General features: G+C 46.8%; 1 protein-coding gene across 1 annotated transcript in view; it reads left to right on the top strand.

Moving 5' to 3' along the window:
- The first annotated feature begins 283 nt into the window (after positions 1–283).
- The window catches only part of ITGAM (integrin subunit alpha M), a 38,793-nt gene continuing 23,728 nt past the window's right edge, over positions 284–15,348 (top strand). The window contains exons 1-11 of the mRNA XM_079945341.1: positions 284–326; positions 1,264–1,324; positions 1,634–1,707; positions 2,701–2,806; positions 5,586–5,689; positions 5,995–6,065; positions 6,212–6,329; positions 11,716–11,846; positions 12,276–12,421; positions 13,172–13,325; positions 14,567–14,717. Of these exons, the coding sequence (XP_079801467.1) occupies positions 1,293–1,324; positions 1,634–1,707; positions 2,701–2,806; positions 5,586–5,689; positions 5,995–6,065; positions 6,212–6,329; positions 11,716–11,846; positions 12,276–12,421; positions 13,172–13,325; positions 14,567–14,717 (1,087 nt within the window). The 5' untranslated portion in view covers positions 284–326; positions 1,264–1,292. The remainder of the gene's footprint in view (positions 327–1,263; positions 1,325–1,633; positions 1,708–2,700; positions 2,807–5,585; positions 5,690–5,994; positions 6,066–6,211; positions 6,330–11,715; positions 11,847–12,275; positions 12,422–13,171; positions 13,326–14,566; positions 14,718–15,348) is intronic.

The raw sequence follows: 15,348 nt of genomic DNA on the forward strand, positions 1-15,348 counted from the left end.
AGTAGTTTGCTCTGCAGCAATAGAGTAGAACAGACCCATTGTCCTATGATCCAGTGACAACCACTATTAACATTTTGGTTTTCCTACACATACGTATATATATATTTTTTTGCAGTACGCGCGCCTCCCACTGCCGTGGCCTCTCCCGCCACAGAGCACAGGCTCCGGACGCGCAGGCTCAGCGGCCATGGCTCACGGGCCCAGCCGCTCCGCGGCACGCGGGATCCTCCCGGACTGGGGCATGAACCCGCGTCCCCCGCACCGGCAGGGGGACCCTCAACCACTGCGCCACCAGGGAAGCCCAACACATACGTATTTTTAAACAGGTAATTTTAAAACAAAATGTTCAGAATTTTAATGGAATTTTTTTCAGAGCGCACACATTTCTTTGCTCTGGTTATTAAGAAAGCCGAACTAAGGGCAAGAGAAAATATGTTGGAGAGAGAATGAAAAATGATTGGCTTGGGGACTCACATTAGCAGACACACACAAGTATGGTTTGGTGTTCTATGTAATTTCATGAAGATATGCTGGTGTGTCTTTGAAAACAGCTTGTGCAGACATCTTTGACTGTACTTCTCAGATATTTCTTAGGATAAATTCTTGGAAGTGAAAATTCCAGGGCAAAAGAGTTTGAGGCTTTTTTTTTTTTGGCTGCGTTGGGTCTTTGTTGTTGTGTGCGGGCTTTCTCTGGTTGCAGCAAGTGGGGGCTACTCTTTGTTGCGGTGTGTGGGCTTCTCATTGCGGTGGCTTCTTTTGCTGCGGAGCATGGGCTCTAGGCCACGGGCTTCAGTAGTTGTGGCTCACGGGCTCTAGAGCGCAGGCTCAGTAGTTGTGGTGCCGGGCTTAGTTGCTCCGCGGCATGAGGGATCTTCCTGGACCAGGGCTCGAACCCGTGTTGCCTGCATTGTCAGGTGGCTTCTTAACCACTACGCCAGCAGGGAAGTCCTGAGGCCGTTTTTTTTTTTAAAAGCAAAATAATATTAAAAAAGCACCGCGTAGAGGACTTTTCTTGTGGTGCAGTGGTTAAGAATCCGCCTGACAATGCAGGCGACACGGGTTCGAGTCCTGGCCCAGGAAGATCCCACATACTGCGGAGCCACTAAGCCCGGCGCCACAACTACTGAAGTCTGTGCACCTAAAGCGTGTGCTCTGCAACAAGAGAAGCCACCTCACTGAGAAGTCTTTGTGCCGCAACGAAGACCCAACGCAGCCAAAAATAAATACATAAATAAATAAATTTATATTAAAAAAAAGCACCAGGTTTCTCTGTACCTGAGTTGACCTTACTGATGGCCACACAGGAGGATGCTCTGGCTGACAGGTATTCTCACTTCCCTGGGCAGGAGGGAGGGACATTTTGCAAAGCGTGCTTTCAGGGAGACATGTTCTGGGGGGCAGGTCATAAGTCCATGCTTTGCTGTTCATAATGTTTCTAGAAGCAGGTGGGCAAACAAAGCCACCTATGGGTTGGCGACCCTGATGGTTTGGGCCGGGAGGCTGGGTAGAGGGGGCAGGTCTGGCAGGGCTGTGTGCTCACTGAGCCTTCGTCCTCTTCTTTTGAGTCTCTGACAGACTTCTGCCTCTTACTTCCCTTTTTCGGTCCTTCCTGGCTTTGGTGGCCTCCTTGAAGTGGCTCAGTGGTGCCTGCAGCCTCACGGCTCCTGCTGTCTCCAGCGATGACTCACAGAGTCCTTCTACTAACAGGTGAGCCAGGAGTTGGGGGGCCCTCAGAGTGAGGAGGGGGGGAGTTTTTGGGTTTGTGAGTTTGTGGAGATAAAGGGTACAGAATACTTAGGAGTTAGGCTGGGAGAGACAAAGGGGATTGGGGGAAGGTTAAGGGATTCAAGCAGCAGAGTAGAACTAGACCGAGATGCGATGAGCAGAGAAGCTTTGGATAAATGACTCAATTCACGGACTATGCAAGGGGGTTTGGCTGGTCCCTTCTTCACAGAGGAGGAAACTGAGGCCCCGAGAGGTGAAATGACACGTCTAAGTGTGCACAGCAGGTCTTGGCTTCTCTTCTTGGAGTGTTTCTTCTTGAATTCCACCTCACCTCCTCCTATTGGTCTCCTCTTTTCCAAGGACTCAGGTGTAAATGTTTGTTGAATGACTGACTGATCAAAATGACTCAAGTTTTTTTCCCTTTGTATCTGTGTTTTGTGGACGAAGAGCCAGAGAAGGGAAAGAAATGCTTGAAAGTTGCATAGGAAGGAAATTACCTAACTGAGTCTTTAGGAACTTGATTGTTGGGCAAATCAGTGGGGTGGGAACCCAGGGTGGGGCTCAGAGAGGGGCTGAATGCACCTGTTGATGGAAATGATCAATAAACAAGAAAAGAGTTTTCTTTGAGCCAAACTGAGGACTATAGCCCAGGAGACAGCCTCTCAGAGAACTCTGAGGAACTGTTCCGGAGAAGCATGGTTTTCAGCACAGTTTTATATCTTGTCAGAACAAGGAACATCAAACAAGTCAGGGATATGTTCCTTCAAGGTTAAAAACAAAACAAAACAAACAACAGATCATAGTTGTGGCGCACGGGCTTAGCTGCTCTGCGGCACGTGGGATCTTCCTGGACCAGGGCTCAAACCCGTGTCCCCTGGATTCTTAATCACTGCGCCACCAGGGAAGTCCCCAGGCTGCTTTCTTAACTGTCTCCTTCTGTCCTCCTGACTCCCGCCCGCCTTGTTCTCCCTCCAGCCTTGGCCTTATGTCACGGGTTCAACCTGGACACGGAAAAAGCAGTCATCTTCCAAAACAATGCAAGGGGCTTCGGGCAGAGCGTGGTCCAGCTTGAGGGATCCTGGTAAGGGCCACAGGGGGACTCCCTGCTCACGCACTTTCCCTCCAAGGCTTAACGTACCTGAAAAAAAAAATCACAATTTCCTTGATTTGTTTTTTTCTTAATTTATCAGAGCTCTAAATTCAAAAGATACAAAAGAGTGTGATAGTAAGAAAGTCGCTTCCTCACTCCCTTCCCCCGATTCCCTCCCTAGCAGGGTCCCTGTTGAATGGTTTCTCGTGTGTTCTTTCAGAGAGATTCTACAGTGCATAGACCTCCACATCATCCTACACACAATTTGTTGCACACATTATACTCAAACTACAACCTGCTGCCTATTTTTGTAAATACATTTTATTGACACTTGGCTACCCCTACTCCCCACTTGTCATTTATTTTTATTATTTTTTATTATTTTCCAATACTTATAAAAATTTTACTGGAGTATAGTTGATTCACAATGTTGCATTAGTTTCAGATGTACAGCAAAGTGATTCAGTTATACATATACATATATTCATTCTTTTTCAGATTCTTTTCCCATATAGGTTATTACAGAAAATCGAGTAGAGTTCCCTGTGCTATACAGTAGGCCCTTGTTGGTTATCTGTTTTATATATAGCAGTGTGTGTGTGTTAATCCCAAGCTCCTAATTTATCTCTCCCCCTCACATTTCCCCTTTGGTAACCATAAGTTTGTTTTTGAAATCTGTGAGTCTGTTTCTGTTTTGTAAGTAAGTCCATTTACATCATTTTTCTCTGTGTGACTTAACTTCACTTAGTCTGATAATCTCTAGTCATTTATTTTTTAGGGCAGTTTTGGAGCTATAGTAGCAGAACAGAGAGTCTGGGACAGAGACTCTATGGCCTGCAAAGCCTAAAATACTTACCTTTACAGAAATAATATTTATGGAAATAATGTTACTTTTCTAGAAGAAAGTTTGCTGGCCTCTGCTCTATACTGTCCTTGGCATTTTTTTAAAATTAATAGAGCTTGCTGATTTTACCAAATAAATGAAAAAAGAGCTTACTTGTTCTTTTTAATGCTTACATCACATTCCATTATTTGGAAGCACTGTAATTTACATTTATATTACATTTAAATCTCTTTTTAAAATTTATTTATTTAGGCTGCCTGGGTCTTAGTTGCGGCACACGGGATTTTTGTTGCGGCATGTTTAGTTGCGGCATGCAGGATCTTTAATTGCACCATGTGGGCTCTTAGTTGCAGCATGTGGGAACTAGTTCCCCTACCAGGGATTGAACCCGGGCCCCCTGAATTGGGAGCACAGAGTCTTACCCACTGGACCACCAGGGAAGTCCCCAAATCTCTTCTTAATGGACATTAGATTGTTTCCAAACTTTTGCTATATGAACAACGTTGGCATTTTGTACATGTGCAAGTATATTTTGGAAGTAAATTCCTAGGACTAGGATTGCTGGATCCAAGGGTACATGTGCATATGTAATTTTAATAGATTTTTCCAAATTACCCTCTATGAGGGTGGCAACAATTTGCACTCACACCAGAAGTTTATGCAAACACCTACTTCCCCACCCACTTGCCAACCCAAAAGGTTAGCAAACTTATGATCTTTGTAAATTGAACAGGTGAGAAACGGTATCTCAATTTACTTTTAAACTGCATTTCTTTTTTTAAAAAAATTAATTAATTAATTAATTAATGACCGTATGGGGTCTTCTCATTGTGGTGGTCTCTCTTGCTGTGGAGCACGGGCTCTAGGCACGTGGGCTTCCGTAGCTGTGGCTCAAAGCCTCTAGAGCGTAGGCTCAGTAGTTGTGGCGCACGGGCTTAGTTGCTCCACGGCATGTGGGATCTTCCCAGACCAGGGCTCAAACCCATGTCTCCTGCATTGGCAGGCGGATTCTTAACCACTGCGCCACCAGGGAAGCCCTGCATTTCTTCTTTAAGGAGAGATTTATTTCCTTTTCTGTGAACACTTTTTTTCTTATCTGTTGCCCATTTTTCTCTTGGTTTGTTTTTTTTCCTTACTGGTTTGTGGGAGCTCTGACTATACTGAGGAAAGTAGTCTGGGGTATGAGTTGCTCATCTCCCTCCCCCGGTTTACCGTTTGTTTTCTGACTTCGCTTTTGGTAGTTGATCAGATACAGAAATTTATTTAAAATGACTGTGGAGTTGAATGTATTCACTTTAAAATGACCTCTGAGTATTATGTCATTCTTAGAGAGTTCCTTCTTACTCCAAGATTAAACATTTTCCCATTTTTGGATTGTACACGGATTAACTCATTTAATCCTGATAATAACCTTGAGGTAGGTACTGCTATTATCCATATTTTAGAGATGAGAAAATTGAAGCACAATAAGGTCATTAGTTGACTTGCCCAAGGTCACACAGGAAGTAAGGGTGGGACTAAATTTTAATTTCGGGCAGTAAAACTCCAAGGCCTCTATTCCTGTCCTCTATGCAATATTGCATCCCTGCCTGAATGGGGAAGTGATTCCAAGTTGGGAAGGTAGACTGTCTACCTTCATTGTTTGGCCTTCAGGATTTGGAAATTCTTGAATTTACTGAAATGACCTCTGGGAATTCAAATGACTGGATTACGAGAATATTCACAATAAACAATCAGCGGTTAAAAAAAATTCCCATGTTTTTCTTTGCTGAATCTTCCTCCTATTTCTGGGAGTTGGGGAATCCCTGTGAGGTTGGCTCCCCCATTTTTATTTTGGGTGGCGGAACTTCCATGGTCTCCTTCTCTCCCCAGATATCATAGCGTTCTCTTGTCCCTGTGGTGAGCTTTTCCCACCTCTCCCCCCAGGCTGGTGGTTGGAGCCCCCCAGGAGATAAAGGCTTCCAATCAAACGGGCGGCCTCTACAAGTGTGACTGCAGCATGGGCAAGTGTGAACCCATCCCCCTGCAGGGTGAGTCACTGCCCCTCGCTGGGACCCAGGGCTAGGGTTCCACTTCTGTACACACATGGACTTGCCAGACGTTGCCTTTGTCTTGGGATCTGTGATGGGGGCCCAGGGAGCCAGCTCCCTGGCCTCTGAGCTGTATGCAGGCACCCTTGGACACCCCTCTGTGTCCCTTTCCATGGCCTACGTGCCTCTTTGAACCCCTCACACCTCCATGTCTCCCTGGTTGAGGTTCCTGTCCATCCCCTGTCCAGTTCTTACACAGTCCCGTCCATCCCCGAGGGTGACCATATATATATCTGTCCCCTCAGTACCCCCGGAGGCTGTGAACATGTCCCTGGGCCTGTCTCTGGCGTTCACCCCCAGACCTTTCCAGCTGCTGGTGAGTTGCGTTGGGTCATGGGAGTGTCCCAAGGGAAGGAGTTGGAGGCCTAAGACTGCTGGGGCTGGGGTCTTGTTGGGTGGAGGTGCTGGGGTGAAAGGACAGGACGCAGGGACAGCCCCTCCCACCTGTCCCCTGCGCCCTAGGCCTGTGGCCCCACTGGGCACCGTATCTGCAAGGACAACACCTATGCGATCGGCTTCTGCTTCCTGTTTGAACCCAACCTACTGCAGCAACCCAGGAGGCTCCCAGAGGCCCTCAGAGGTGAGTACAGACAAGTAGCATGAGACTGGAGGGAGCTGGCAGGACTGGGCTGAGGGTCTCATAGTCTGGGGGGTTATTTAAAAGTCTTGGTGCAGAAGCATGAGGGAACTGGGTTCCAATGCAGAGAGGGGCTCTGGAGAGGTGCTAGGATCTTGCACTTTGAGGAAAGTCCTGATATAGCCACCCATCTATATGAGACAATGTCTCAACCATTGTCCTTAGAGTTAGTGCCTGGACTCAGCCTGGCCACAGTGCCTGACCATAGCCTTTGAGGCTCTAGCTGGTGTGGCCCTCGTCCACCTCTCCAACTTCTTTCCCAACCGTTCTACCTTAGTCACTGTGCTCCAGCTGCCTTTCTTCTCCAAGAACCACACCAAGCTGTCCCTGCCTCAGGGGCTTTGCACTTACTATTCCTTCAGCCTGGCATGCTCTTTCCCCAGATCTCAGCTGACAACCTATCACTGTCATCTCAGCTCAAATGTTAACTCTTCAGAGAGACCTTCCCTGAGTGGCTCTTCTAATAATTTCCACCATCACTTCCTACCACATTGCCCTGCTTTGCCCTCTTCATACCTATATATCCATATTTTTCTTCTTTCTTTCTTTTTTTTTTTTTTTTTGTGGTACGCGGCCTCTCACTGTTGTGGCCTCTCCTGTTGCGGAGCACAGGCTCTGGACGCGCAGGCTCAGCGGCCATGGCTCACGGGCCCAGCCGCTCCGCGGCATGTGGGATCTTCCCAGACCGGGACACGAACCCGTGTCCCCTGCATCGGCAGGCGGACTCTCAACCACTGCGCCACCAGGGAAGCCCTTTACTTATTTCTTAGATGTCCTTTCTTCTGGGATGTAGGCTCTGTGATAGCCAGAGATTTTGTCGAGCTTGTTCACTTGCTGCTTGACAAATTGCTCCTGAACTTAGCAGCCAAAAACAAGAAACATTAATTATCTTACAGTTTCTGTGAATCAGGAATCTGGACACAGACTAGTTGGGGATCTCTGTCTAATGGTTTCTCAAGAGCTTGAAGTTGTCAAACCAGGGGTGTGGTCTCATCTGAAGGCTTGACTAGGGGAAGATCCACATCCAAGCTCACTTATAAGATGGTTGGACTGAGGGCCTCAGTCCACACTGGCTGCTGGTTCCTGCTTCCCTCACTTGCTTGTCCCATGGGCTTCCCCACAGAACAACTCACAACATGGCAGCTGGCTGCCCTCAGGGTGAGTGAACAAGGCAGTGAGAGAGCAAGAGAGAGTAAGAACCCAAGATGGACGTCACAGTCTTTTATAATCTAATCTCAGAAGACTTCTGCCATATTGTATTCTTTGGGAGTGAGTCAAAAAGTCCAGCTCACAGGGAGGATGTAGAGAAAAGAGAACCCTCCTACACTGTTGGTGGGAATGTAAATTGGTACAGCTACTATGGAGAACAGTACGGAGGTTCCTTAAAAAACTAAAAATATAGCTACCATATGATTCAGCAATCTCACTCCTGGGCATATATCTGGAAAAGACAAAAACCCTAATTCAAAAAGACACATGGACCCCAGTGTTCATAGCAGCACTATTTATAATAGCCAAGACATGGAAGCAACCTAAGTGTCCACCAACAGAAGAATGGATAAAGAAGATGTGAGATATATATATATATATATATATATATGTATATATACACACACACACATAAACAGAAACAACAGAATACTACTCAACCACAGAAAAGAATGAAATAATGTTATTTGCTGCAACATGGATGGACCTAGAGAATATCACACTAAGTGAAGTAAGTCAGAGAAAGACAAATATTACATGGTATTACTTATATGTGGAATCTGAAAAATAATATAAATGAACCTACATGCAAAACAAAAACAGACTCACAGACATAGAAAACAAATGTATGGTTACCAAAGAGGAAAGGGAAGTGGGAGGGATAAATTAGGAGTCTGGGATTAACAGATACACACTACTACATATAAAATAGATAAGCAACAAGGATTCACTGTATAACACAGCAGACAACATTCAATATCTTGTAATAACCTTAAATGGAAAATAATCTGAAAAATATACTTGAATAACTTTACTGTACACCTGAAACTAACACAATATTGTCAATCAACTATACTTCAGTAAAAATAAATAAATAAAAACTCCAGCTCACAATCAAGATGAGGAGATTATGCAAGGGTGTTAACTCTATCAGGAGGTGAGAATCTTGGGGACCATCTTGGTGGCTCCTTACCCTTGTTCCCCAAGCATCTCTTGATTGAAAGAGAGTAAGTGAATGAATGTTTTTATCCAGCTGATTTCTTTCTTTTTTTCTTTTTTTTGTGTGGCTGTGTTGGGTCTTTGTTGCTGCATGTGGGCTTTCTCTAGTTGTGGCGAGTGGGGGCTACTCTTCGTTGCAGTGCGTGGGCTTCTCAGTGCCGTGGCTTCTTTTGTTGCGGAGCATGGGCTGTGGTTGTTGAAGCACGCAGGCTCAGTATCTGTGGCACGTGGGTTCCAGGGCGCACGGGCTTCAGTAGTTGTTGCACGCGGGCTCAGTAGTTGTGGCACATGAGCTTAGTTGCTCTGTGGCATGTGGGATCTTCCCGGATCAGGGCTTAAACCCGTGTCCCCTGCATTGGCAGGAGGATTCTTAACCGTTGGGCCACCAGGGAAGTCCCATATCCAGCTGATTTCTGACACCGATTTCTTCAACTCCTTGGCCATCTTTTTGCTTGTTTCCAAGTTGGTTCTGGAACCAAGGGCAGATATGTCTTCCTTTTACAGTTTTCTTTTTTCTCAAGCTCCTTTGAACTTCACTTTGACAATAACCTTCCCTCCTTCTTCACAGAATAAACGAAGACTGCCAGGTGTAAACTCCTTCCACGTCCTCCTTCTCCGTGTCCAGATTTCCTGGCACCACTCTTGGCAGCATCTCACTGATTTTAGAGGAAGACCTGTCCTTTCCATGAGTAATTTTTCCATCTGGGCTTTTGAGGCTCTCTCGCATCACCAACTCTGGGGTTCACATCTTTAGTCACTTGCTCTCTCCAGGAACCTAAATCCCAACCCCTCCTTTGAATGTAAACCTGCTCATGCTACCCATAACTTAAAAAGAATCAACCACTCAAACTGATAGCAATGAAAATAACCTTCCCTCCCCCGGTCTCCTCTCCATCTTCTGCCCTCTCTCCTTCCCTTCATCACCAACCTTCTTGGAAGGGATCTCTCTCCTTGCCTCCATTGCCCCCATGCTGTGATCCTTCACCCTTTGACATCTGGCTCCTGCCCACCCATCATATAGACCTTGCTGTTGCCAGTGGCATCTGTGACCCTCTAAAGGCCAAATCTCTATTCTGTCCTCACGTTCTCTGACTTTTCCAATGTGACCTGCAGATCACCTCTTCCTTCCCCCAGCACCTTGGCTTCAGACATCTCTCCTCTCCTCTCTTCTCTTCCTCCTACTTGTGCCCCTACTGAGGGCTCCTACGAAGCTCCAGCTCCAAGCTGTCTTCCTCTGCCTCCCCTGCCCACCTGATTACAGCTTCTGTTCTTGCCCATGTGCTCTTCGTGTCTGACTGCATCCAATTCTGTGGCTTCAGCTCCCACCCCCACGTTTCTCTCTTCGGTCCTCACTCTTAAGCATTCCAGACTCTTCTTTTTGAAAACATTTTCATTTCCTTAAAAATAGATGAAACGTGCACTCGGTTCATAGTTCAAAAGGCACTAAGGGTTATCCTGTAAAAACCTCTCCTTCTTGGGTCTCGGAGCTCCTCTTTCCTTCCTGAGAGGCAGCTACTGTTACCAGTGTCTCATGGCTTCTTCTGGAGGTACTCCACGTATCAATATTTACTGACATAGGCGTCTGTATACTTCACTTTGTGCCACAAAAGGTAGCGTGCTCTACACGCTGGATTGTACCTTGATTCTTTTCACTTACTGTACCTTTGAGATTTTCAAGAAAATTTCTGGCTTATCTTCCCTGTTTATTTTCTATATAAATGTTAGAATCTGCTTGTCTATTTTTTAAAAAGCCAACACTTTTTCTGGATAATTTTATCTTATTTTTTCACTAATGATACAGTAAAATTGGCCTTTTTTTCCCTTGTGGTGTACAATTCCATTAATTTTAAGACATGCTTAGATTTGTGTAAACAGCAACATGAACAGGATATGAAAGAATTCTTTTACCTCCTAAAAAATGCTTTGTGCTGGGCTTCCCTGGTGGCGCAGTGGTTGGGAGTCCGCCTGCCGATGCAGGGGACACGGGTTCGTGCCCCGGTCCGGGAAGATCCCACATGCCGCGGAGCGGCTGGGCTCGTGAGCCATGGCTGCTGAGCCTGCGCGTCTGGAGCCTGTGCTCCGCAACGGGAGAGGCCGCAACAGTGAGAGGCCCGCGTACAGAAAAAAAAAAAAAATCCTTTGTGTTACCCTTTTCTACACTGGATCCTTGAAAAATGGCCAGTTTAAACTGCGTGGGTCCACCTATATGTGGATTTTTTTTCCCCACTAAATTCGTGCTACAGTACTACCGGATCTGAGGTTGGTTGAATCCGCAGATGCAGAATTGCGGATATGGAATTGCGGATACGAAGGGCAGACTGTGAAGTTATACATGCATTTTTAACTGCATGGAGGGTGGGGGCCCCTCATCCTTGCGTTGCTCAAGGGTCAACTGTATTTAGAAAGGGACTAATTATAAAGGTGTGACAGGGTCTAAAGAAGCTACAAGGGATGGTCCAGGAACCCAGGGCGAACAACAGTGGAGCTGTTGCCACCCTAGGCTGATGGGACAAAGAGAGGCAGAAGTCCCCAGAATCTGGAAGGACAGGGAGTCATGGGGAGTGGGCCTCCTTGAGAGGAGCACTGATCTGTTGAGGGACACAGTTGGCCCAAAGCAGGCTTGCAGGAAGGGAGCTGAGGGAAATACTCTGATCTCACCCTCTTCCCTCCCTCCAGTCTCCTGTTGAGGCTCCTAACTGGGCAAACAAGCCAGAGGTTGAAAGAGCCCTGTTGACATGTCCCATGTGGGCTGAGCTCTGGGCAAAGTGGGGAATGGTAGAAAGTGGATTTGGGGCTGGGGCAGAATGGGGGGCTGGAGGGAGGGCATCCAGCATACGTTTATATGCACTATTCCTTTCTTCCCCTGTAACTTATTTCTCCCTTTGTATCTTTGGCAAATTATTTCTTATTCTTCATGAGGTAGCTGTGATAGCACTGCTTTCCCTGACTGCCTTGAGCAGAATGAACCATATTTTTCTATACCACTCTGTCCCATGTTTTTATTTAGCTAGGCACATGGGTTGCATCGTGTTTACCTTTCATTCTCATGTCAGCAGAGTGCTGACATGCAAAAAATGAACCCTGAGTCTCTTGTAATCAATTCCTTTTCCTTTTTCCCCAGGGTGCCCTCAGAAAGAGAGTGACATTGCCTTTTTGATTGATGGCTCTGGTAGTATCAACCCGACAGACTTTCAGCGGATGAAGAACTTTGTCTCAACTGTGATGAGTCAATTCCAAAAGTCCAAAACCTTGGTAAGGGTCAGTGGGTAGGTTAGGGAACAGCTTGCATAAGGCTGGAAAATACGTGGCAACCAGGCTGCCACGTTCCTGTCCTGCTTCTATTAGAGATGTTGCCAATTGCCAGCTGATCATCATTTTCTTTCATGATTTGCTTCCTTGCTCTGTCTGGATGTGGCCTCAGCTTTCCTCCAGCCCCCTGTAAAGCAGGCAGACTCATTGATAGGGGTTGGCGTGGGACATGAAACCCACATGTCATCTCTGGCTGAGTTCTAGTGCTGGGAAGTGGGAGCTGATGGCCGATCTCTGTCCTGGTGAGGCGGAAGGACTGGGGGCAGGGCAGAATTGGGAGGAATTTGGAGACTAGAGTGTTTCAAGATTTATGGATGGTTAAGGGGGAGGAGGGACACCTTCTCCAGTGTAATACCAGGTGCCCGTTCCCAGTTCTCTTTGATGCAGTACTCTGAAGAATTTCAGACTCATTTCACCTTCAACGATTTCAAGAGAAACCCTTCCCCGGCATCGCTGGTGAGGCCAATAACACAGCTGTTGGGGAGGACACACACGGCCACAGGGATCCGCAAAGTTGTGTAAGCTCTTCCCTCTTTGCTTAGGATGGAAGGAGGAGGTTTTATTTTTTGTTGAGCTTTGCAGGAAGAGGGGAGTTGTTCAGACAGGGCTGGGGTAGAGGGTATTTCCGGTGGAGGGGTGAGTAAACGTGTGGAGGAGGGACTGTGCCTGGTATGGTCATGACATACAAGTCGTGAGTAAAGGTGGGATTAAGGGGGCGGGGAGGGAAGGGAAGGCTAGAGAGAGGCTAGAAGGATCAGTTGAGGCCAGATCATCAAGGCAACTGAAAAGCCAGTGGATCCATTGAAGGTTTTAGCAGTGGGGACACGTACCCATATCTTGTTTTAGAAAGTTCACTCTGATCTCTGTGTGTGTGTGTGTCTGTGTAGAGGCAAGGCTGGGGATTGGGACAAAAGTGCAGGATGATATGCTGGAGAACCATTGCCTCACATCAGGAGAGGTCTGATGAAGGCACAATTAAGCTTATTAATTTCTTTTTAATTTAGAAGGAATAATACTCAGTTAAAAAAAAATCAATCTATGCCAAAGTGTATAACGGCAATGAAGGCTTCCTTTCCCTCCACTCTTTCCTGTTCTCCTGCTGCCCTTCCAGATATTGGGGCAGCTACATCTCAGTGCTTGTCCCAGGAGAACCCAAGTACCTCCTAGACAGAGCCCAGTTGCATCTGTCACTGCTGACGTTCCTTCCCTAGCATCAAGCGTATCTCTGTCGGCTCGAATTTGACTTTTCCCTCCTCTACCCTGGACAGAAGAGAACTGTTTCACAGCAGAAACGGAGCCCGGGAGAATGCCCTTAAGATACTGGTTGTCATCACAGATGGAGAAAAGTTTGGCGATCCTTTGGACTACAAGGATGTCATCCCTGAAGCGGATAGAAAGGGGGTCATTCGCTACGTCATTGGGGTAGGAAATGTGGCTCTCCGGCCTGATGCTTCCGTAGAGGATTCTACTTGGATACACCCTTCTTTGAATTTGCAAACATCAATAAAATCAAAGTGGGGCAAGGCTCATCTCTGCTAGCCCATATGTTCACAATAGTGAACTATTGTCGTAATAATGCTATGTAACAAACTATCCCAACATTCAGTGGCTTAAAACAGTAAGTGAGTCTGTGCGTCAGCTGGGCAATTTTTCTGGTCCTAGCTGGACTCCCTCATGCATCTGTAATCAGCTGCAGGTTGGTTGGCAGCTCTGATGATCTTGGCTGGGCTCTCTCCATTTCTGAGGGTTGCCATCGATATCTGTTTGCCGGGCTGGAACGACCGGGGTAACTTGGCTCTTCTGTTCCCTGTGTCTCATCCTCCAGTGGGCTAGCCTGGGTGTGTCCTCATGGTGAAGGCAGAGGAACAAAAGAGCAAGTGGAAATGTGGCAAGCACTTTTTCCAGCCTCTGGTTTTTTTTTTTTTTTTTTGCGGTACGCGGGCCTCTCACTGTTGTGGCCTCTCCCGTTGCGGAGCACAGGCTCCGGACGCGCAGGCCCAGCGGCCATGGCTCACGGGCCCAGCCGCTCCGTGGCATGTGGGATCTTCCCGGACCGGGGCACGAACCCGTGTCCCCTGCATCGGCAGGCGGACTCTCAACCACTGCACCACCAGGGAAGCCCCAGCCTCTGTTTTTATCACATATGATAATGTGCGTGGGCTAAACCAGTACACATGGTTGAGCCCAGAGACAATGAGCGGAACAGAATACTCTGCCCAGAGGAGGAGGGCAGAGCACAGCTTTGGGGAAAGGCCTTGGCTACAGGAAGGGGCAAAGGGTTGGGAACATCAGTGTCCTCAAACTACTACAATATCTTGCATGACATAGAAAGAGGTATCATCACGGGTCTCTGGCTTGGCAAGTAGAAAACACCTTCATATGAAGGAGAAAGCGCCCCCTTGTTCTGAAGAGAGGTCAGCCCCACACCAGGAGGGGCTGCAAATGGACTAAAGGCTGGATTTCAGCCCCAATTTCTCCCTTGACAGAATGTAGAGTGTACAACCTGCTCTACCGTACCTGGCAGCTCTGTCCCAGGGGCCTTCTGGTGCATTCCTTCCTTGGACAGAGATTGTTTCAGATTCTTTTCCTGCAGAATTTTCTTTGCTGGAGGAGAGTACTACCCCCAGAAAGTGTCTGATTCAGCTTTTGTTTTTTTGTAACAGGTGGGAGATGCCTTCAGCAGTGACAAATCTCTAAAAGAGCTCGATACCATCGCATCCAAGCCGCGTGGTGATCACGTGTTCCAGGTGAATAACTTTGAAGCTCTGAAGACCATTCAGAACCAGCTTCAGGAAAAGATCTTTGCGATTGAGGGTGAGCTAAGGTTTTGTAGTCCTGGAGCAGCTGCAAAGGCAGCTCCTTATCCCAAAACACGTACTTCCCTGTAGAAACAAGAACCTCCTAGCCCTTGGAACCCTGAGCCTCAGCATCAACTCCTTTCTTCTTCCATTTCCCAGCAACTCTGGCCTCTCTTGCTCAACTACTTTGAAATGGAAAAATTTAGACTTTTCTCTCTACTTTTGCAATCTTGGCTATAGGCTGAAAAATTAGAGGGTAGGGGAGTCAAATCCCTCACAGTATTTTCCCCCAAATTTGGATGTGTTGCCAACATTTGTCTCTTTGGTTCACTGCTGTATCCCCAGTGCCTAGAATAATGCCTGGTACATAAAGGGTGCTCAATAAATGTTTGTTGAATAAAAGAATTTAAAAGTTGGGGGAAGGTTCATATACAGTCTGGATTTATGGTTTCTCTTGAAAATTTGGAAGATTAGACACCTTTAGGACCATATTCCCGCTTGGCAAAAAGTAGCTGGAGCCAAATAGCCACCATCCCTTTAAAAGGGCCATATGGCTAGATGAGCAACAAACATATAAATTGTAGCCATTATCTTTTCTTTTTTCTGATTTATTCATTTATTTTTTTGGCCACGCCATGAGGCATGCG

The sequence above is a fragment of the Stenella coeruleoalba genome, assembly GCF_951394435.1.
Source record: "Stenella coeruleoalba genome assembly, chromosome: 15".
Classification (NCBI taxonomy): domain Eukaryota; kingdom Metazoa; phylum Chordata; class Mammalia; order Artiodactyla; family Delphinidae; genus Stenella; species Stenella coeruleoalba.